The sequence below is a fragment of the Pholis gunnellus genome (assembly GCF_910591455.1).
Source record: "Pholis gunnellus genome assembly, chromosome: 21".
NCBI classification, from domain to species: Eukaryota; Metazoa; Chordata; class Actinopteri; order Perciformes; family Pholidae; genus Pholis; species Pholis gunnellus.
Window position 1 is genome coordinate 2964020 of NC_136548.1, and position 21956 is coordinate 2985975.

The 21956-nt window shown below is 44.9% G+C and overlaps 1 protein-coding gene across 1 annotated transcript; it reads left to right on the plus strand.

Moving 5' to 3' along the window:
* Window positions 1–1268: 1268 nt before the first annotated feature.
* Window positions 1269–21869, plus strand: LOC306712846 (rho GTPase-activating protein 23-like). Its single transcript, XM_079182279.1, is given in 22 exon segments — window positions 1269–1361; window positions 2159–2237; window positions 2344–2404; window positions 2817–3008; window positions 3010–4270; window positions 5836–6000; window positions 7003–7111; window positions 8664–8703; window positions 8805–8942; window positions 9899–10207; window positions 10296–10357; window positions 10599–10705; window positions 11301–11413; window positions 12602–12754; window positions 13385–13463; window positions 13684–13757; window positions 14687–14776; window positions 14873–14998; window positions 15080–15124; window positions 15259–15352; window positions 18597–18628; window positions 18740–21869. Coding segments are annotated over 22 exon segments (4353 nt in total). The 5' UTR covers window positions 1269–1294; the 3' UTR covers window positions 19697–21869.
* The last annotated feature ends 87 nt before the right edge of the window (window positions 21870–21956 follow it).

Here is a 21956-nt window from a genome sequence, read left to right on the forward strand (position 1 = left end):
TGTGAGAGTTAGAACTTGTGCACCAGCCTTTCAGCTGTATGAATGTAGCTCTATGTATGGCACTGTCAGTTGGTCCACTTTGGTCCAGACTGAAATATCTTGGCAAGTATTAGACAAATCGCACATTTTGTACAGACAATCAAGAGGATGATTCCTAATGCCTTTGGTGACCTTTTGACCCGGCTCCCATCAGCCTCAGCTGCACTTTGTGTTTAGTCTTTATTAGCAACAAAAAAAGCACTTTTTGTGTACACATTAAGGTTGTGTCCCTCATGACAGGACTATTCAACATTTATGCTTCTTAAACTGACACAAACTCGTGAGAAGAAGGAGAGGTCTAACGGGGGAGACGGGAGGTGGTGGTGACGTCTGATGGTCCATCCTCTGCCTCGTGACTTTATGCTAAGTTAATTTCTCCTGGCTCTAGCTCAATACTTAACTCACAGACATGGAAGTCAGGGTTTAAATTACATATATCCATCTTACCTATAACCTAATTGAATATTACAATATGTTTCCCAGATTCATGCCTGGAAGAATCTATTAACAAACATTTTTCTACTGGGCTCCAGTCTATACATCTACACACACTCATGGGTACCGTGGTACTGAAGACAGCATGGCATCGTCCTTCTGTCCTGGAGAGAGGTCGGTGTTGTGGAGCAGCATACCTCAGTCTGTGTGCAGAGCCCTTTGTGTGTCAGGAATGAGCGAACTCAGCAAAGCACCAAAGCCTCCAGATAGACCCAGCCACCGGGCCGGCCAGACAGACAGACAGACAGACAGACAGACAGACAGACAGACAGACAGACAGTCCATATGACTTTCAGTGAGACAGTCAGACACTCAGTCAGCTGGAGTGAGTCAGACCTGGGCTGGGAGTAAAGGGCTCAGGTTGAATGTGAGCTGAGCGGCTCCTCGCCGTGGTCCTCCTCCCCTCTAACACCTGCTCTGTGTGTCCCACAGGATGAAGAGAATGGGAACGCAACTGGAAGAGGTGAGTGTTTCTGCTGGCTTTACCAGCCAATGTTCAGGCATCCAGCTCTGATGAATCAGCATCACGCTTTCTTAATGTGTCTTTAAATGCCTTTTGGACTCATTCGAATCTGTTCTGTCTATTGTGATCTGTTTTATAATGCGCGATCAGGATATGTGTGTGTGGGGGGGGCAGCTGTATGTTTCCATGTGTAGGTGGAGCTGATTCAACTTTGTGGGTTTTGCTGATATTTTAGGAAATCTGTATCTGCATGTTTGTTTTTGTGGAGCAGGTGGCCAGCGGTCTCGTTTGGAGCCAATGGACACCATCTTTGTGAAGAGCGTGAAGGACAACGGCCCCGCGCAACAAGCTGGACTGTGTACAGGTAGAACACATAGACATAAGACACAGCAGAGCTCAGGGTCATCACACTGAAATATCACCAACATTCAGCTGAGGACTGAGGCACTTCCATTTATGCTACAATTGAGGGTCTGCATCCATCTGCATTCTGCGTATGCACACATCTAGATCCACACTCCATTCCACTTGGTTTGCCAGGAGTTCAACACCATTTGGCTTTTTTTTTATTTGTCTAAAGACAAATGATATACCTCTCACAACCTCTCTTCAAACCTCTCTTCTTTTTCTTCTTCTTGGCAAACCAGCAGGAGGTTTCTAAGGCCACCAACTGGACTGCAGTCGCACCAAACACAGGCTTTTGTGACAGCAGATTAACATGAATTCATAAACTAAGCTACTAATAAATCCATCTGCTGTCTGTAAATTGTTCAGCGAGCAAACTTAGAATGCGCCATCTGGATAAGTGACGTATGTATTCAAGGATCATTTATCGTCATTATGCAACACAGGGATGCACAACGAAATTTAGAAACAACTTACCACGGGAGCACGTTTGTGCATCAGCACGTCATTCAAAAGCAATACACTGTGGGTGTTGAGCTTGTATCCTACTCTGTGTGGGAGTCTGTGTGACCATTATAGTTAACATGCGGTCATTATATATACTGTGTATATACACACCCTCACATTCTGGAGGGCACTGTGTATATATATATATATATATATATATATAACAAGTCTGTTTAACTTCCTATTTACTCCTCTTGGTTCATTTGTAATACATCAGTGTGAACAGGAGATTGTTTTTTCTCTCCCCAGGGGACAGGCTGGTGAAGGTGAACGGGGAGAGCATTCTGGGTAAAACCTACTCTCAAGTGATCACGCTCATCCAAAACAGGTGAGACACTGGTGTTGACAAATCTCGTTTTACATTCCGTCTGACCCGTTACTCATCATATATTGATATATTTATGTTATATTATATTTTGGTCTTTGCGTTGCAGTGAAAACATTCTGGAGCTCTCTATTATGCCCAAAGATGAGGATGTGTTGCAGTTGGTAAGTGTGAGTATTGTCTTTCTTCTATTTTCTCCTCTCTCCTGCTTTTCACCTTGTTGCCGTGTTATATGTCACAGCAAGTAAGCTGGGCTGTTTGCATGACATGCTTTTATTATAATTCATGGAGCCACCTATTTAAGTTTAACTTCAGAAATTTGCAGCTGTCGATTGGCAGACAACATTAGTTTGTGGGTATAAAAGGATGCATGAACGGCTGCAGTGAATCAACCATCAGGGCCATGAAATGAAAAACATTGTCAAACAATGTCATTGTCTATTGAAATAGACCAAAATGTAATAGGACAAAACATAGAAATATGCACGTTGCATCGGCCTAGTTCTGTCCTCTAGCCGTTCCCTCCATCTTTTATCTTTCCTGTCATGTTTTTCATCGTGTCCCGACCCCTCTCGTCCTCAGGCGTACTCCCAGGATGCCTACCTGAAAGGCAATGAGCCATATTCAGGCGTGGCCCAGAACCTCCCTGCGCCGCCGCCTCTCTGCTACCCTTCCGCCAAGCCCAGCTCCTCCGCCCCCCAGCACAACCCCCACAGTCCCCCGGACAACTGGCAGTGCCGACCGGGCCCCGCCGCCTCCCCACTGGACAACCGCCCCCCCCGCCGCTTCCACTCCTGTCCCCGGCTGGCACGGGGATCCCGAGGATTCCAGCGGCCACTTCGCCCCATCGGGCCGGCACCGGGGCCGCTCCTCTTCGGCCATCAACGTGCTGGACTTTCACTTTGCTAACCACAATGCTGCCATCGCCTCTGCTACTCTGCCTCCACCGCGGAAGAGCAGCCTGCAGGCCTCTGCCCGCACCCACGCCGATACTCTCTGCCACCAGGCTCTGTCGGACTGGTACTACAGCCAGGCCGAGGCTGCAGAGAGCATGTCCCCCCGCCACCGCAGCATATCTCAGGATTGTTTAGCGGAGCTGGGGCTGGGGTTGGCCCTCGGCCCCGGTCCCGCATCTGCCTCCACAACCTCCGCGGAGAAACGCAGAAGGGAAACCCTCCAGTTCCACCACCAGGCGGCTGCTGCTTCCCATGATTCCTATTGGTTAGGGGGCTGGGGTGGTGTATCAGGACCAGGAAGCAGATCATGCTCAGAGAGCCTCCTGGCAGCCTACGCCGAGTACGAGCATAACTACGGGCGTTCTGTGGAAACACTGGCACAAGCCTCTGCACTGGTGTCACCGCATTGCGAACACTCTTCGCACGGGTCACAAACGGCGAAATTCAGAGAACAGAAAGACCAGAAGGTTACGGCAGGGCATCAGCACAAAACCACAGTGATGTCTCCCATCACAGCCTCCTCCACAGTGCCTCCTAGTGGCAGGCGGTCAGGCCAGCAGGTAGCCGAACCCCAAACACGGCGAGTAAAAGAAGAAGAGCTGGTGGGCTACAAAAGCTACAGCCCGTCTTTCTCCCGCAAAGCTGGCCACCTCCTCCAGCAGGCCCACTCCTTCAGAGAGCCCAGCTACAGCGGCCCCCACCTCAACTGGAGCCCCGGCAGCAGAAGCGGCCCCGTGGACGGCGAGGGGGGCGTGGTACCCAGGCCCCGGTCTACCCCGGCCCTGTCTGCGTCAGAGGAGGAGAGAGCTCGACTGGGTGAGGACAGGGAGCTCGTCTCTCCCATCTCCCTGAATCAAGAGGTGGTCCTGAGGCAGAAGCCGCCTTCCGGCCGCCGAACCCCTGTTCAGGCCGCTCGATATCCCCACTACACCGCACCCGTGGAGTCACCGGAGCCCCCCGGTTTGGAACCTACACAAGGGACCCCCTCTCCTGTCTCCGGGGGACCCGGCACTAACCGCAGGGCTAATGGTAGCCTTGCACAGCATGCATTCAACTCCCTGGCCTCTATTCCTTTCATAGGTTAGTGACCTATCCTTTCTAGCAACAGCTGTTGCTGTCAGGATATAATCAACCTAAAAAATGTCCTGAATGCAGTTTCATTTTACATTTACATCGTTATGTTACAAGTGGTGCTCAATTACAACTGTGTTTCTGGAGATAAGATAACACAAACTTAGTATTATCAAAACCTAAATAAAAACAGGCACATCTTTATGTTTGGAACAGTTAATATACGGATATATATACAAATATCTGTTGCTACAGATCTAAAATATTTCTCTTAATGTATGTGAGGCTTTAGTCGTGCTCGTTTTCTCTGTGTTTCTATCCTTTCCCACACTTCTGTCTGTGTCATATACATGTCAATAATAACACTTGTTCTGTCAGTGCATTTCTGTATGTTTCAACTTGTGTTGATGAATGTTCTCGTGTGTTTTTGAATGTTTATCTGTCCAATGTCTGTACTGTAAAAGTTCTGGAAACATTTCTTAGAAACCGAGCTGCTCTGGAGTCAGAAATAGTCCTACAGGTTCAGTCAGCAGGTCAGATGGCTAATGTGAGCTAACACTGCTGTGTACTGTAACGGACATTAGTGGGTCAGTTCACTGACTTTATGACTCCACTCTTTGTGCGAGTCTCACAGGAAAACCTCTCACTATTAGCTGTATGAATTTAATTTATTATTAGCTAGATGAATGTATATTTCCAAGATGGTTACCCAATCTGCTGGCCTCGTGGTCACACCAGACAAACTTCGCCTTCATTAGCTATATTTAAAATTGCATTACATTATTTTTTTGGTTTGCTAACAAGTCAGTCAAGAAAGATATTAAAAACTATGTAACGCTATAGCTAGCTCATTTTTAATCACTGAAACTGACCACTGACACCAAATGGGAGATAGTGTTGCTGTCAGTACAAGTACAATAAGAGACGTAAACGAACATTCCCACAAGGCTCCTGGTGATTATGGTCTATACCGCGGGTATTCACTTGAAAGCGGTCCAATTACTAACATTTACACCCAGCGAAGGTCAGAACCACATAATGTGTAGATTGCGTCCAATAGAATACCACTACGCCTATCAATTTCAATCAACAACGTGCCTTTCCACATCATTTCAACAACATTGTCAGTTTTTAAAGTAGGATACTTCAAATATACAGACACATTGAATTTGTATGGAAAACAAATAAATACAATTAGTCTGAGCACAAGGAACCTACGGCCTACATTTGAGTTAAAGAAAACAAGACAGAATCTTCTGAATGACATAAATACAAAGTGCCTCTTTCAGAAAATGTCTTTCAACTGATGAGAGATTCTTGGAAAATGTAGCGACATTTAATGTGCCATCATCATATAATTTCCAATTACTTTATTGTACAGTAAAATGTAAAGCCATTAAGGTTTGTCAGGTAGCAGATGAAAAACTTGTGGTTATTTCTGCCTCCAGAGCAGGTCGGCCTCCACGAGATGTTCTAGCTACCTAATCTCCACCTGAGGAACCTCTTGTCTTGTCCTGTCAGCATGTTTAATCATTTCTCATCGCTTGTTGCCCACCTGTGACGATGACTTGCAGATGAGCCCACCGGTCCTAGTATTGACCTACAGGCCTGCTATGTACCAGCCCGCTCTGTTGTGTCCAGTTCCCAGGCCTCCACCATGGCCACCCTCACTTCCACCTCTGTCTCCCCCACCCTCTCCTCCATCTACCCCTTTGTCCGACTTCGTCCTCAGGACTTCAGTGAGTCTCACTCACCCACTCTAAATACTGCAAGGCCTCACAAAGGGCTGGGCCAATATAGACAGTATGTTTGAACCGACGCTGCTCAGCATCACTGCCAAAGTCTTTTTGAATCAAAATGACAAGCAGTTATGCAATGCCTTTATTTGAAGGCACACTGATATATTTGTCCAGCCTCCGACTCATCTTAAAGGAGTGCAGTGACATTTACCAATTCCCTCCACTTTTTGGGGAAACGAATCTGAACCCTTGAATTCATCGTTTGAAGTATTTAAAGCTGCTGTAAGCGGAATTAGAAAATCTTTGGTTGCATTCAAAATTCCATAGGAACATGGTATTTAATACTCTAAAAGAGTGTGTGAGATGTTTTTGGTATGTCTGAAACCTTAGTTTGAATTTAATAGTATGCAAATTGAATACTCTCTCTGGGTCGAATATTACAATATGCAAAGCCTGGGCATTACGCTGGCGTAAATCTACCACAATGCAATGAGGCAGGGACGACAGTGTTCATAACAAACAATGACGGACAGCTTCTTTCTTTGCTAGGCCTCTAAAGATGACTTCAGACTAGCTTGATCACATGAGGTTGGCACAGGTTACCATGGTTACTCTTGTTATTTGGCATAAGAATGATTTGCGATAATCATAAAAAACAACAAAGTTAAATGTGTTTTCTTCACCTCGCCACATTGGAGAAAAAACTGTTTCTCTTTCTTTTCTTAATTTTCATTTAAAGCTTCTGATAAAGAGGCATTGCATGTTTTATATCCAAAACTAGGAACCACAAATCCAAATGTCACGATATTCCTTTAACATGCAGTACGTACATTTAAAACCCTTAATTCATTCACTTGGCTCATGTTATACTCAGTTTGAGACAAGAAATCACTGCAATCACTCCTCTTCTTGTCATTTCACATGTCACTACCATACAGTGCATATTTTGTTAACCACTTAGTCTCCTCCTCCTTTCCTCTGACTTGTCCTCTCTCTCTTCAGGCAGTATTAAAAGTCGCCGCTCCTCTTACTTGCTGGCCATCACCACAGAGAGATCCAAGTCCTGTGACGAGGGTCTCAACACCTTCAGGGAAGAAGGCCGCGTCTTCTCGTAAGAACTCAGAGGACACACTGCATTCTTTACTGAATGGGTCTTTATAGATGGTCCTGATGGGCAGGTGGCACCTCGCATGGTAGCCCCTGTCATCAGTGTATGAATCTACACTGACCCCGTCTACACTGACCCTGTCTACATATCAGTGGCAGGCCGTGCATTTTATACCTGGGCCTTCTGTGCTGTCCTACTACAGTTGAATTACCTCCTAATAACCTCATTATGACACATCAATCCAGCAAACCATCCACGCATTCCACCACATAAGAGCACGAGCCATTCAAATACTATTCATAAAAACGACACGATAGACAAATGAACAGTAGTAACGTTACTATGTAAAAAAAAAAAAACACAGTTTGTCACTTACCGAAACTTAAAGAGTTTAATCCCAGTACATCGTTTCAGTTCCAGTAAGAAGTCCTTCTCGATTCATGGACGCCAGTGATGACAGTCGAGCCTCCCCAGTTGTATTTCGTCGGTCTGCTGCGGCAGACCGCACGTCAGGGCGCCCACCAGCCGGCGCAGACCGCACGTCGGGCCGCGGTTGTGGAGCTGTTTCCCTGCGAAAGTGTTCGTTGAGTTGTAGATCCACTCGAGTCTCTCCAAAGGTTTTCAAATGCTATGGTGTCCTCAGGTTAGCGTAGCATAGCTCCAAACCCAGCCATAAAATGTGCAACGCTTCTCCGACGCTGTCAGCAAGAAATACCGTTCATACAAATCCTTTTCCTGCTGAGTCGGGGCTGCAGCTGTGATGTTGACTGACCATTTCTTACGATGTCCAGCTTTTCCTGAAATGTCCTTTCTTGAGAAAGGCGTTGTCAGTAACTCCGCCACTAAATCCGTTTCTCCTCCTTATTCAGCCGTTGAGTGTTGAAAAAACAAAGCTAGGTAAAAAAAATAAAATAAACTACACCAAGCAAAACCCTAAAAATGTTATAATTTCTTCCATATCTTTCAATTTGAACTCTTACTCCTCCAACTAAGCTCTGCTGGCAAGTTAAGTTTCGTTTCACAATAGTCATGTGCTCGCCCACTGACCAATCACAGCACACACTGCAGCGCTGCTCCTGCAAACTGAGCTGCACATAATGCTGACGTACTTGTAGGCCTGCAGGCTGCTCTGGCGCGTCAAAGAATGTCAAACTAAAGATCTGATTGGTTGAACACTATGACAATCAACAATATCGTCCCCATTCACTTAAACTGCACATGGAGGCACTTGTGAGTCTGCAGGCCCCAGGCTGGGATAAAAGCTCTACTTAAAATAAGCTGCACTGGAAGCAGAGCAACTGAGGAAGACAGTAGCTGTGCAATGAGAAAATAAGATAATGGGAAAAATATTTTTATAAATTATAATACATATAAGAAAAAATTAAATGTATTGAAATTATAAAATAGCTATAACTTTGTGATTGTGTTTAGGCCAGCAGAGAAGGCTTTGCAGGCCCTGACGGCCCACCACTGCTACATATACCCTGTCTATGCTGACCCTGTTAGACTCTCTAGAAGTGCTGTTTATGTAACTTGTGTGCTTTCCATTTCACAGCAAACTACCAAAAAGGGTCAAGAGCTTTTTCACTGATGGGGTGAGTGTTCAACAAAGTTGATCGTTAAACTTGATGAATTTTCCAGCAAACAAGAACACTGTCTGGTGTCTAACCCATAAAACCCCTAAATTGTGCTTTAGTCTCTGGAGAGCCTGCGAGCCCAGGAGGAGGCCCGGTCCAAACGCCACTCCACCTCTGAACTGGGAACCATCACCTTTAGTGATGTTCGCAAGGAGGGCTGGCTGCACTACAAACAGATCCTCACCGAGAAGGGAAAGGTACGACACTGCCTGTTCACACTCTCAGCTAAACTCCCACCCCGTCGTTTCTGTTACTGCGCCTGTCAAGCTTTCCATTCTACTTAAGCACAAATGCTTTTTACAATCATAACAGTGGCGGACTAGAAATTGTAGTAGTCACTGTAGTTACCTGAAGTCAGTGATTTCAGGTAAAAACAGGTTTCTCACTCCTAGTCAGCAGCTGTCCATTTTGTCAGCTGAAAGTTCGCCGGTAGATTTAACCCTGCAAAATGGTTTTCAATTGATGGCTACTTCCATATGTTAATTCAGCATTAAAGGTGCAATGTATAAGAAACTACTCACAGCAAGGGCAGGGCAAGAATCCGCAAACTTTGAACTTACTGCTGAACCTCTGAGAGCCGATCAAATTAACACTGCTATCTTATAATCTTCACATGCTTTTTCTTTGAAGTCATAACTAAAATTAAAATCCCACTGATTTCTGAGCCATTCAGGAGGAGATGCCCATCATTTTCTGAAGAAAAAACAAGAATATCCATTAAAGAATGAAAGCAGAGCAGATAGCGAGCAGCCAAGTGTCTGCGCTGTCTGACATTACATTATTTTAATAAATGTAATGTTAGACTTTTGTCTCACATAAAAACTTTGGCCAAGTCATTTCAGCTAGCTCACTGCATTTAGTTGCAGTACTTGTACTCAATGCAACGTAAATAAAGTAGCTAGTGAGTCTGTGTAACTTGTAGCATGTAGCCAGGCATGCTAAAGTTAGCTGATTATGCTACAGCAGCTAAACACAGTTTAATCTATTCCCCGCCCCTTTCTCTGCTATTTTGGTTTTGGAAGGGTGAAAACAAAGTGTTTTTGGTACACAGTATCGCTCCATGCACCCTTCTTTGGCATGTGGAGAAATCCAAAGGGAGCTTTTCTATTTCAGGTCATGTTTCTTCAGGTTGTTTCTGTATTTCCTCTTGTAGAAAGTGGGCGGCGGCATGCGACCGTGGAAGCGCGTCTTCTCCGTGCTCCGCTCGCATTCGCTCTTCCTCTACAAGGACAAGCGAGAGGCGGTCCTTCACGGGGCAGGGGCGGGGCCCGGCCAGGACGAACACCCTCCCATCAGCATCCGCGGCTGCCTGATCGACATCGCCTACAGCGAAACCAAGCGGAAGCACACACTGAGGCTGACCACGCAGGACTTCTGTGAGTACCTGCTGCAGGCCGAGGACAGGGACGACATGCTGGCCTGGATCAAGGTCATCAGGGAGAACAGCAAGACCGACAACGAGGTTAGATCGTCACACCCGGTTTATCTTGTGGAATTTACACACAAAACACCTACGTGCGAAACTAATTTGTCACCTCCGTTTGCTTTAGGAGATCGGCTTCTCAAGACAAGCTCTCATCAACAAGAAGCTGAATGACTACAGGAAACACAGGTCAGCACAGCCTTGTTTAGCAAGAAAGGCTTGATCACAACTGTCCCTTATCCTTTGTGTAATCAGGAGTCACTGTAGCTCGGGGCTGGAGGCCTGTCAGACACAATTACTTTGAGTGCAATTTTCAAAAAGCAAGAATAAAAGCGCATCCATTTTTATTTTTTTTACATAAGAGGTCAAGAGGTATTCAGACCTGAAAGACCCTCTTATTCACTGTCTCTCTTTCTGTCCCTGGGTGCAGTCTGACAGGTAGTAAGCCGGACTCCTCTCCCAGAGCCCACCGTATGATGCCTCCCTTCCTCCTGGCAAAGACCGACAACACCTCAGTGAACCGAGCCTCCAGAACCGGTGGGTTCAAACACGACTCTGGTCTGCATTCACCAACATACAACAAAATGTTAACAGCCCTTTAGCCATGCTAGCAGTGCGGCTCTAAGGACGGCACCCAGAATGCACCTGTGAAAAGGACCCATTAGATGACAGAGAGAGGGTTAGAGGACTGTAGATGTGTCTGATACTGATATGAGTAGACGAGCATTGAGAATAAACCCTTTGCATTTGTGTTCATAGACATGTTGTGTTTGCGTGTAGATTTCTGATGCCAAAAGAGCATTTTAAAAAGAGGTTTTTATTGTTCTGAATGAAGTGTTTGCTTTTGCAAGAGATTTGGGACAAAGAGGGCCCCCTAGTTTCAGAAATTGTGTTTTAGCAACAGCAAAAAAATATATAAATTAGTTGAGCAAAACCAATATTTCCTAACACCTGTGTTTGATTGAGGTGCCCTGTAGAGCTGCAAGTGTGGCTGAAGACGTTTTTTTGTTGAAAATCTGGCCACTTAGGGATAATACACTGTCATTTCATTAAAAGTTATTTTTCCATGCGGATATAAATACCACATTTAAATTGTGTGTGTGTGTGCGTATGCGTGTGCGCGCGAGCGTAGATGACAACAAGGCGCTGTGGGGCATCAACATCATGAAGAAGGCCAAGAAGACGGGCGGTCCGAAGGCTTTTGGCGTGCGGCTGGAGGACTGTCAGCCCGCTGTCAACCATAAAGTAACGTGATTCACAACATAAACATTACACAAACTCTACTTCAGTGTCTGAAACAACTCATTCGTAGACAAAACGCTAACCACGTAGCTGATACTTTAACATTTCATAAATATTAAACAATGAAGAAGTAGAACAGAGGTCAAAATGGACTCTTTATTCATTTTCTCTCGTAACATACATGCTTGGAAGACATGCAGGGTTCGGAAAAATCCTCTCTTGATCTCTTTCAAACAGGGAATGTCAAATATAACATCATTTGAATGATTTTTTTTCTGGAGATATTGTCAGCCAGAAACTCCAAAAGGCCGTTTTGAGACTACTTTGCTGTCAACTATTGTGGTTGAGGGTGAATTTGAGCGTTCCTAAACCCAGCTGGAGTGAATAGAGAATACCTTTCATCAGAGCACACTAAGTGCTACAGCTGCAAGAGTCTGTGCTGACAACCCAAAGGTAACCTGCAGACTGTATTGACTTTATTGGCTTGTTTTCTGTAGTTTATTATTGAGGAGGCTCTTGTGAGATTTGTTTCTGTAGTCTGTGGTCAGGAAGTGATTCTTCAGCATCAGTACTGCCAAGCTGACAATAAGCAGGACTGTAACACTAATATTTATTTATTTTATTAAAGGGGGGACTACAAGTCAAAAGAAAATAGATCTCACCATGACATTTCCCCACTTACATTCAGACAATTCTTTTTTATATAACACGTTTTCTGAAATGTTGTTTAAATATACAAAGGAATCATTATGTTATTCAATATGATCTAATTTGCATACATTTCCAGAACAGAAATGTGAACTCTGGATAAAGCCAGGCTCAGGATTCTTGTTTGATTTTGTTGAGATCTTAGAGTCAAAGGTGTTTCCAGAAGACATTCTTTGGATATCTATTTGTATCACTCCATAAAACACCAAATACTCTGAGCCAGCCATAAAAAAAGCCAGGTTTTTATGTATATAATATTATGTTATGTTTAAAACAGGCTATGAATGATATATGAACAAAGAGGAATGACAGTGAAACCTTTGAGCCAGCAGTAGCATTAAAGCATTAAAGTAACCTAGAATACTAGCATTACTTTTTGGTTTCATTCCAAACACCCTTTTTGTCGCTTCATCCCTCCACTCTTATTCCTTCTCTTTCACCTCATTTATTTCCCTATGCCCCCCCCCTCCCCCCCCTCTTCAGTTTGTCCCTCTGATTGTGGAGATGTGCTGTGGCGTGGTGGAGGAGACGGGTTTGGATTACACCGGTATCTACCGGGTGCCGGGCAACAACGCCATGGTGTCCAACCTGCAGGAGCATCTCAACAAGGGCATGGACATCAACACTGCTGAGGAGGTGTGCAGGATGCATGGAGAACGGGTTCACTACTGTCGCAGCGCTTTTTAAACCTGTTTTGCAATAGAGTGCTGCAGGGATGACGTATGTTTGTAGGCCGAACCGGAAGTCAGCATGGCACTGGTTCCCTCGACAAAAAGCCGAGGTGATCTTTCCATCGGATTCTGGATTTTCTGCAGAAAATAGGCTCAGTGGCAAACAGCTGGATAATTACACATCCTGTTCTTCACAAAGGATCACCACTTTTATGATTTTTGAAAAGCGAACATGAGGCTGTTAACAAACACATGACTTCAACGTCACCACCGCTGAGCTAAAGGCGGACTAGTGATCATGTTTAGTTATTTTTTAAAAGACACGTACAAGCTTCAAAATTCATGAGAGGAGTATCTAACGTATTTCATACCGTAGAACAAAACATTCAAATCTTATCAAGAGGAGGGAACCGGAAGCACAAAAACGCTGACTCATTTTCTGGGTTCTAGGGCGCATTCCTGCAGCGTTCAATCAACGTGTTAGCTGGAGTCATAGCTCAGAGGAGTCTTGTATTAAACATCATTTTCTTAGATCATATGTGTCATACTTTTCACTCTGCACCAGAAACACTGAACCCTCTTCCTGTCTCCACAGAGATGGCAGGACCTGAACGTAATCAGCAGTCTGCTCAAGTCCTTCTTCCGAAAACTGCCTGAGCCGCTGTTCACTGATGGTGCGTCCAGTCATTGTTCATTATGGAGCGTAGCGTGAATCACAACCAACCTGTGAAGCGTAGAATATACAAGCAGGATTACTTTCCACCGTTCTGGAATCAAATACTAAAGTTTCTTAAAAATGCTGCTGCCTGTCGTTTGCATGTGGATATCATACCAAATGCTGAAATATTTCCATTTATCAGTTGCTTGTTAATGAAACTTCTTCTCTGTCTGCAGACAAATACATTGACTTCATTGATGCCAACCGGATAGAAGACGCGGAGGACAGACTGAAGACCATGAAGAAACTGGTACGAGTTAAAGGACAGCAGAACATCCAGCAATGAATACGCTTCTTCCCTGTTTCACTAGTCCAGGGGTCGGCAACCCGCGGCTCCCTGAGGCTACATCCACACTAACACGTTTAATACAAGTTTTAACAAACAAAAACTATCTGCGTCCACACGGCGTTTCAGCATTGTTTTCGAGATCCAGACTTAAACACCTGAAAACGAATATCACGTGACTATTCACGTACACTGGGCATGCAGTGGGTGCTGGTGTTACGTCCTACTGGTTTTCAAACCTACTTGTTTCCTTCCGTGTGTGTGTTGTGTTCACTTAACAGCAGCAGCTGTTTTCTGTCTCTGTTGCCAGATTCATCAAACATTCACAAACATATTGCTGGAGATCTAAAAGCCACATCTCATATATATATTGCGGGGATTACGATTGTATAAGTGAGCACTACATCACAGCCACGTATGAAGAAATACATTGAAGAAAATATATTTATGGAAAGATCGCATCAACCTGGATTCCAACCCTGTCGAGCAAAATAGTAAAATATTCTAAAACGGCCGCGATCCGCCACTTGCGTCTTACGTCGTAAAGCGCCTTTCCTTGTAGCTGGCTGATCATGATCTGCAGAGCCCCGCCCGCCCTCGGTAAACTATCGATGGATAAATCCAACAGAAGAAAAGTCACGGAGGAAAATAGAGAGTTTAATTCTGCGTGAACGTATTTATTTGATTTCACTGCCAACGATGCTGGCTTACCTGAATGCTTGATATGTGGCGAGAAATTTGACATCAAATAGCTTTTGCGGCTCCAGACAAATTTTATTTGGTGGAAAATAGGGCAAAATGTCTCTTTGGATAGTAAAGGTTGCCGACCCCTGCACTAGTCCAACCTTTTTCACCTTCTTCTCTGCTCTATTCATCCGTCCTTCTTCATCCAGCTCCATGACCTCCCAGATTACTACCATCACACCCTGAAGTTCCTGGTGGGTCACCTGAAGAAGGTGGCAGATCACTGTGAACAGAACAAGGTAACCTCACTACCTCTGATTAGCAAGTTAGGTTTCTGTGTCTTCAGGGTCATTCATGGAGCCAGACGTGAGCGTAGCTTTGATGTCATTTTTCAGATGGAGCCCAGAAACCTGGCCCTGGTGTTTGGTCCCACTCTGGTGAGGACGTCAGAGGACAACATGACCGACATGGTCACCCACATGCCCGACCGCTACAAGATAGTGGAGACGCTCATCCTGCACGTAAGACCCGCTGCGCCGTTCTTTACCAGTTATGTGTTTTTGTCTCAACATCAGTGACGCCGCGTTGTGTTCCTTCAACAGCACGACTGGTTCTTCACTACCGGAGAGCTCGATGAGGAGGAGAAGGTACGTCAGACCAGAGAACAGAGAACGTCCCCATCAGAGGGATTGTTTGTACTCACGTGTCCTCATTTCTACTTTGCACTTTCATTTTGGGTATGGTTGTGTATTTCTGGATGTGTGTGTGTGTGTGTGTGCAGGCCCCAGAGGATAAGCGGGACATGCAGCCTGTTCCCAACATCGACCATCTGCTGTCCAACATCGGCAGGCCCGGCATGCCAGGAGAGGCGTCAGGTGAGGAAGTGTCTAATCTGTGACATTGTCAAAAGGAAAAGTTCACTATGAGAGGATCCAACTCATCCATCTGATGAACGTATTACCTGTGCAGTTGCTGTTTGTCCATAATTCTAAAATGAACAGAATGGCCACTTTTGTCCTCGGTCAGGGTTTCTCAAATGGTAGTACTACTTGAGAGATTGTTTTTTTTAAATGTTAATAAAAAACATCAGTAATTTGAATTCCTAAAATAATCATACTAACATAGCGCAAAAAGTAAGGAAATGTGTGTTTGGTAAATTATTTCTTTGTTGTAACAATGCTTCTTGGCAATACATCTTATACCGTTTGAAAGTCTGTTTAGTTCCCTTTTAAATGGAGCCACATTTGTAAGGAACATGCATTTGTGGGATGAGCAGCAGAGCTGAGTTTGTGGGTTGCGCCCATGAACAATGTGCCAAATCTCCTCTGCCAAAGCCAAACAGCTTATTCTGCTGTTGACTCTTGTTTGGTGTTGTTTGATGGATTGAATGATTGAAGTCTGAAGAAACAAGAAATATTGGCAATTTAACAAACAGGAGCCTCAGTAGCGTGTGGAAGAACCACACACAGCCACAACAGCCTGGCTCCTCCTCCTCATGCTGGTCACCAGCCTGCTCACACACTGCTGTGGGATGCATCCCATTCTTCAAAAAGCATTTGTCGCAAGTCAGCCAACGTGGTTGTGTTGGTGACTCTGGCACGAACAGCACGCCCAAGCTGATCCCACAAGTGTTCAGTGGGGTTGAGGTCAGGACTGCTGGCAGGTCATTCCATCCTCTCCACTCCCACATTCTGGAGGTAGTCTCTGATAAACCGCTCTGTTTGGCTTTGGCAGAGGAGATTTGGCACATTGTTCATGGGCGCAACCCACAAACTCAGCTCTGCTGCTCATCCCACAAATGCATGTTCCTTACAAATGTGGCTCCGTTTAAAAGGGAAATAAACAGACTTTCCAACGGTATAAGAAGTATTGCCAAGAAGCATTGTTACAACAAAGAAATAATCTACCAAACACAAATTTCCTCACTTTTTGTGCTATGTTTATATTCAGTTCAATAAAAAAAATGCATCTTTTATTTTCAATATTCCAATTTAAATGCAATCGTTAACCGCTTTCAACTGCCCCAACAAACGCTCTCACGTTCACGACTACATGGTTGTTACACTGTAGGGATCCAGATTCAATATTGAACGATAAACCAAAACCAAGAAAATGGATTCGTGGTTGAAACGCAGCAGCAACAAAACATAGCGAAAGACTGTAAAAAAACTGAGCCAACTAACCAATGTAGCGTTTCAGTGTTTTTTCAGTTTCAAGTAAATCAGACACCTATGGTACAACACTGTGTCCTACCTCTCTATATAGGCTTCTTTATTTCTACCATAAATGTTTGCGCGTTGGTCGAGGTGCTGTTCAATTATCCAAGAAGCTCTCTGGTTGATGTCTACTAATCCAAAGCTAGGTACCTACAAGAAAGCACAAGCCTTCCTATCTGGGTCTTCTGTTTCCTGTAGACTACATGAACCAGAATCCTGATGGTTTCCATTCACCCCAAAGGAACACGGGGGACCGTTAATACGGGACAATCAGGGAGGCAATCCAAGGACGCACATATTAAAAAGCCTTTATTATAGTGGCTAACAAATCGTTGAAAGAGCCATCGTGTTAATACCACTCTAGGTCTTCTCATACATCACAAACACCCATAGACCTTCAACATAGAGAGACAAGACGAGAGAACCAGAGCCTACACAAACACATCCAATCACAGGAAGCGTGCAGTCTGTATCCTCACTAAGTCTGTAACACAGTTCAAAGTGAAGAGCTTTACATGAGGATGCTGAATCACACCCTTAATGTTGAATTTCTTGTTTATCTAACCTGCCCTCTACATTGTGTACTACTAATGCTGCCGGTGGTCTTATGAAGCGAGACTCAGCTCTGTCCTTCTCTTCCTTCTCTTTCTCTGCTCTCTCTCTCTAGCTGAGACAGTGGATCAGCCTCTTCGGTAGGACCAGGTCTTCCTCCTTCTGTGTTTTGTGTTTGGTTTCTATTGCACTTCAATTCATTTTCCATTCATTTTGACTCTTCCGTCAGTCTTGGTCTCCCACCAGTGTCCCATCCTCCTCCTGTCTTGCCGATAGGGCTGTAACGGTTTGCGTGTGCAGAACAGAATCAAAGTCTGCACGTTCAAATTCCGCCCCGGAAACTTTTAGCTGTCAGCAACTAGCAACATGGTGCGTCTGCATGGCTCCACTGTTGTCGGGGACGTGAATAGAAACACATTGAATATTCTAACGCTTGCCCACATGTGCTGATCACCGGGACTCAATTTCCTGCCATAAGATATGCTTTTTTAGTTTTATAGCCTTTTGGGAAACTATTTGTTCATACAGTGTAATTCAAAACATGTTGTAAATGCTCCTTATTTGGACATTGAAAATAGTTTACTAAATGTTGCAAGTGGGCAAATCGCTCCCTCAGTCCGTAGTCAGGAGCCGTGTTTCCGTTCAATTGTAAAGCATATTTTAAGCAACTTTTAAAATGTCGCAAAAAAAAAGCAAAGCGAATTGGGCTCGTTTCCATCACCTGCTTTGCAGTGAATAAACTACAGCTTGGTTTGGTCAGAAGATGGCGCTGTAGGCTACACATGGCTGTATTCTACCAGTAATGGGAGTAGAAGAAGAAGTAGAGGTCGTGAACCCGAACCCAACCAAATAAGTTGCCTTCTTTTTGAATTGTTCTTTCATGTCAGCTAGTAGTGGCCATGTTTCATCTGGAGACAATATAAATATATATCTAGGAACAGCTGATTAGTCATGTGAGGTAAATGTTCGCTACATCAGAGGCGTTTTAATAATCCATCAAACTCATCAACTGGTCAAAGACCAAAACCACCTGAAGTGGGCCATACCTTCAGAATGTGCTTAGTAAATATGTGAATGGAAACACGTTCAGTATCAGTATCATAGTTCTTCCCCCCACCGCACCATGACTCCTAAACCACACCATGACTCCTGTGCACCGTTACACCCCTACCCGCTGTGTTACAGGGGAACTCTCACCATTTACAGTAACAGCAGACAGAGAGTTCTCCTCACAGATTGCAGTGCTGCTAGTGTGTGCTGTGATTAGGCAGCTGTCACACTGCTAACACTACTAGCACCACTCGTCTAGTGGTGACGCGGTTCTAATCCAAATCTTTCCTTTTCCTCACAGATTCCACCACCAGCGATTCACTTAAATCAAAGGTAAGCAACAAACCTCTCACTTGTCCTTTTAAGTATGTGAATAGAGTCACAGATTGTGGAATATGAAGTAAGAAGTGACCATTATGTGACTGGAATGTTGAACCTTTTCAGCTTTCTTCGCTCTCCAAGAAGGACCTGAGTGCCAGGGACTTCCTGCCCAAGTCCATCATTTCCGCTGTGACCCGCAAACGTAAAAAATGCCTCAGTACCCACCTGCAGGACGGCAGCGCCGACGAGGACTCCGAGCACGAGCCGGTCAAAACCAGCAACTACGGGGGAGGGGAAGGTGGGGGAGGGGAGGAGGAAGAGGAGGGGAACAGAGGAGAGGAAGAGGCGATCAAGGGAGAACAAACCATTCCGAAAAAAGACAAAGGGGATGAAAAGGAGACCGGGGGGACAGCTAGAGAGGTCGCTGAGGGACAAGATTCGTTGTCTGGAGAGGAAGAGGGGAACAGAACGGCCAACGAATGTGAAGAGAGCAGGAGAAGAACGGCAACGCAACCTCGTCCAAACAGTTTCCTCTGCTCGCACCATCAGAACGCCACATACCCAAGACCCCCAACCATGTCTGATCCTCCTTCCCACTCGAGGCCTCACGCTCCGGCCAGAGGACACCCCACAGTCCCCTTCTGGATCTGCCCCACCAGGCTCCCCAACCTCTTCCAGGCTTCCAGCTTTTACGGGACCCAGCAACCGGACTGGAACCAGTCGGCGCCGGTCCGCTACAGGAAGACAAGAGGCGGGAGGACAAGGGCTATTTCCATGAATCTGGAGCTGGAGCTGGGCAGGAGCGAGGAACGAGTCAGAGGATGGAGAGCAGAGAGGCTGGAGGTGATCAGAGTCATTGAAGGAACACCGGGTCAGCATGGACGTGTTGGGGTCACTCAGGGATCGACTGTAGGTCCTGGGTCAGTTCAACAAATAGACCCCCCCCCTCATCCTGCCCAGGAGTCTCGCCCTCTCTCCTCCTCCTCCTCCCCAGGATCTCACACTGTGGTCCTGAGGAGATCGGCCCTGGACCCACGGGACAAGAGGAGGGCGTGGCGTCGTCACACTGTGGTCGTTTAATCGGAGTGTTTCATCTACTAACGCAGTACCAAGTACTAGCCCTTTACTCACAAACACTGCATCCCCGTGTCACTGCTTCTGAAGTGTCCGTCACGTTGCCATGGGGATCTGCGTTGTGGAGGCTTTTTATTGCCTCTGAAGTTGGAGACCTGATCTCACGCTGAAGGACTTCGTTGTGCGCAGCTGCAGAGTTTCATTCCAAAATGAAAAATGTGAAACTCATTACTTAACATACAAGTTCTACCATTCAACTACTTTTAAAGCTACTCATCTTTAACCCTTTACTGACAGAATAACTGTAGATGTAATTATCCATGTTGTTGTATGTTTTCAAAAGGACATTAGGGCTGACACAGCAAATTAAGATCCTGGTCTTTGTGGCAAATTCTCACCAAAATCTAATACATTTTCTCAGGAGAGATTCCTTTAGCTTGTATGTTCACATACAAGCTAAACACACGTCTTATATAACCAGCCGAGGACACACTAGTGTCGTGTTAGCTTGGTCGCTAAAAGGACAATAAATTCACAGTGTGTGGAACACTTTTCTAATAACTACAGTAGCTTCTCCAGCTCTCCATTTCTCAAAGGTCAGCACCGCCGACAGTTTGCTGTTGGTCAGCGCTGCAAATTCAAAGATTGAAGTTTCACTTTACTTTACACCCTACAGGCCAAGTCCCTGATCACAGCGATTCCATTCCAATCAATTGATTTTGCAGCAAAAATCCGTTTTAAAAGCTGGTGTGACCGAGCCTTCACACCACTGTAACTGGAGACCCTTTCAAACCCAATGACTCTTAGTGATACGTGTGTGTATTCAGCTGTGCGGCAAACTATTCTTTTTAGATTACGTGAACGAGGCAGAAAGCAAAATCTGTGAGTGAAAACGATGCGATAATCCGACACACAGACCTCAATATTAAGACAGAGAAATACGTCTCTGAAGGCAGAAGATCATCTTAACGTTACAACTAGGTGTTGTAGAACAAACTCCCAATTCTAAAACAACCAAGACAACACGCTGACATCTTTTCAAATTTAGCTTCATAAACTAGAGCAAGAAATCCAGCTTGATGTGTTCCGGGGAAGTAATGACGAGGAATCCTGCCTCTCTAACCAACAACAGTTCACTTTCAATGGATTCTGATGGAAAGAAATTGAAACTTGTTGACTTGTTGCCATGTGTGACAGCGCTGTTCTTATTACAACCACTAGGTGGTGCCAAAAGTATGGACTTTTTTTTAAATGCCTTTACCGTTCATTTCTAAAATCATCTTTTGGAATCAACTGTAAATTCAAAGAATAGAGAGAAAGCCATATCAGACATTTAAAATTCAACTCCAGAGCCGAGCTGCTGTTACAACGAACCCTCACACCAGCAAAGACTCCCGTCATCTGCCTCGTGTCTTTCATTGAAGCCGACTGTTGTTGTCTTTGACGTGACCCACGTGGGCAAACATCACAGCACCAGTTCAGAGGAAACCTTCTCTCTTCAGTTTACATCTCAGCCCTTTACGAGCTCTTCCAAAGCCTCCTGTGGATCTACAGGGAACTCCACCACTCTCTCTCTCTGGGTGATGGGACTTTGGGCGTCAGGCCAAAGCTTCTATGGACTTAAAAATATATATAAATATATATATATTGTGTGCATGGGGTCAGTGACATTAAAATATGCAAACTCTAAGTGTTCAACACAAGCATATCGTGTTTCTGTATGTCGGGGGAGGGGCCTGTGTCACCGGAGGATGCGTTTACGGCAGCTATGCGAAGTCATGCCAAAAGGTTCTGTTTTCTTCTATTTGGGTCATTTGTGTACAACATTAGAGCCAAGAGAGAAGCTAAGAGAGGCTCCACTTTATACATGATATCAGTGTTAGGAGTATCATAACGGGAGCAGTGGAAGTGAGTGAATAACCTCCTTAAATACAAAACCAGTCTTACCCGAGTGATATTTTTCCATTTTTCCTTTTCACATTTTGTCAGTATTTATCTCTCCCGTTGAGTCTAGAGACATGAAACCGGAGCTGAACCAAACTGTACTGCCAGCCGCCGTCATCCAACCACACTCCAAGTCTGTCCTTTATCTGTGCCCCTGTGCATGTACTCTGTGTACGTGGGTGGCTGTGCGTGGACCAATTTTTGTAACAGTTGTACAAAGCCTTGTTAAGTTAACCTGTGTATATAATTATTATACATAATATATTAAATTATTTGTTTTTGAAGAGGGGTTGTTTCTTTTTTGGATTGTAATATGGTTACG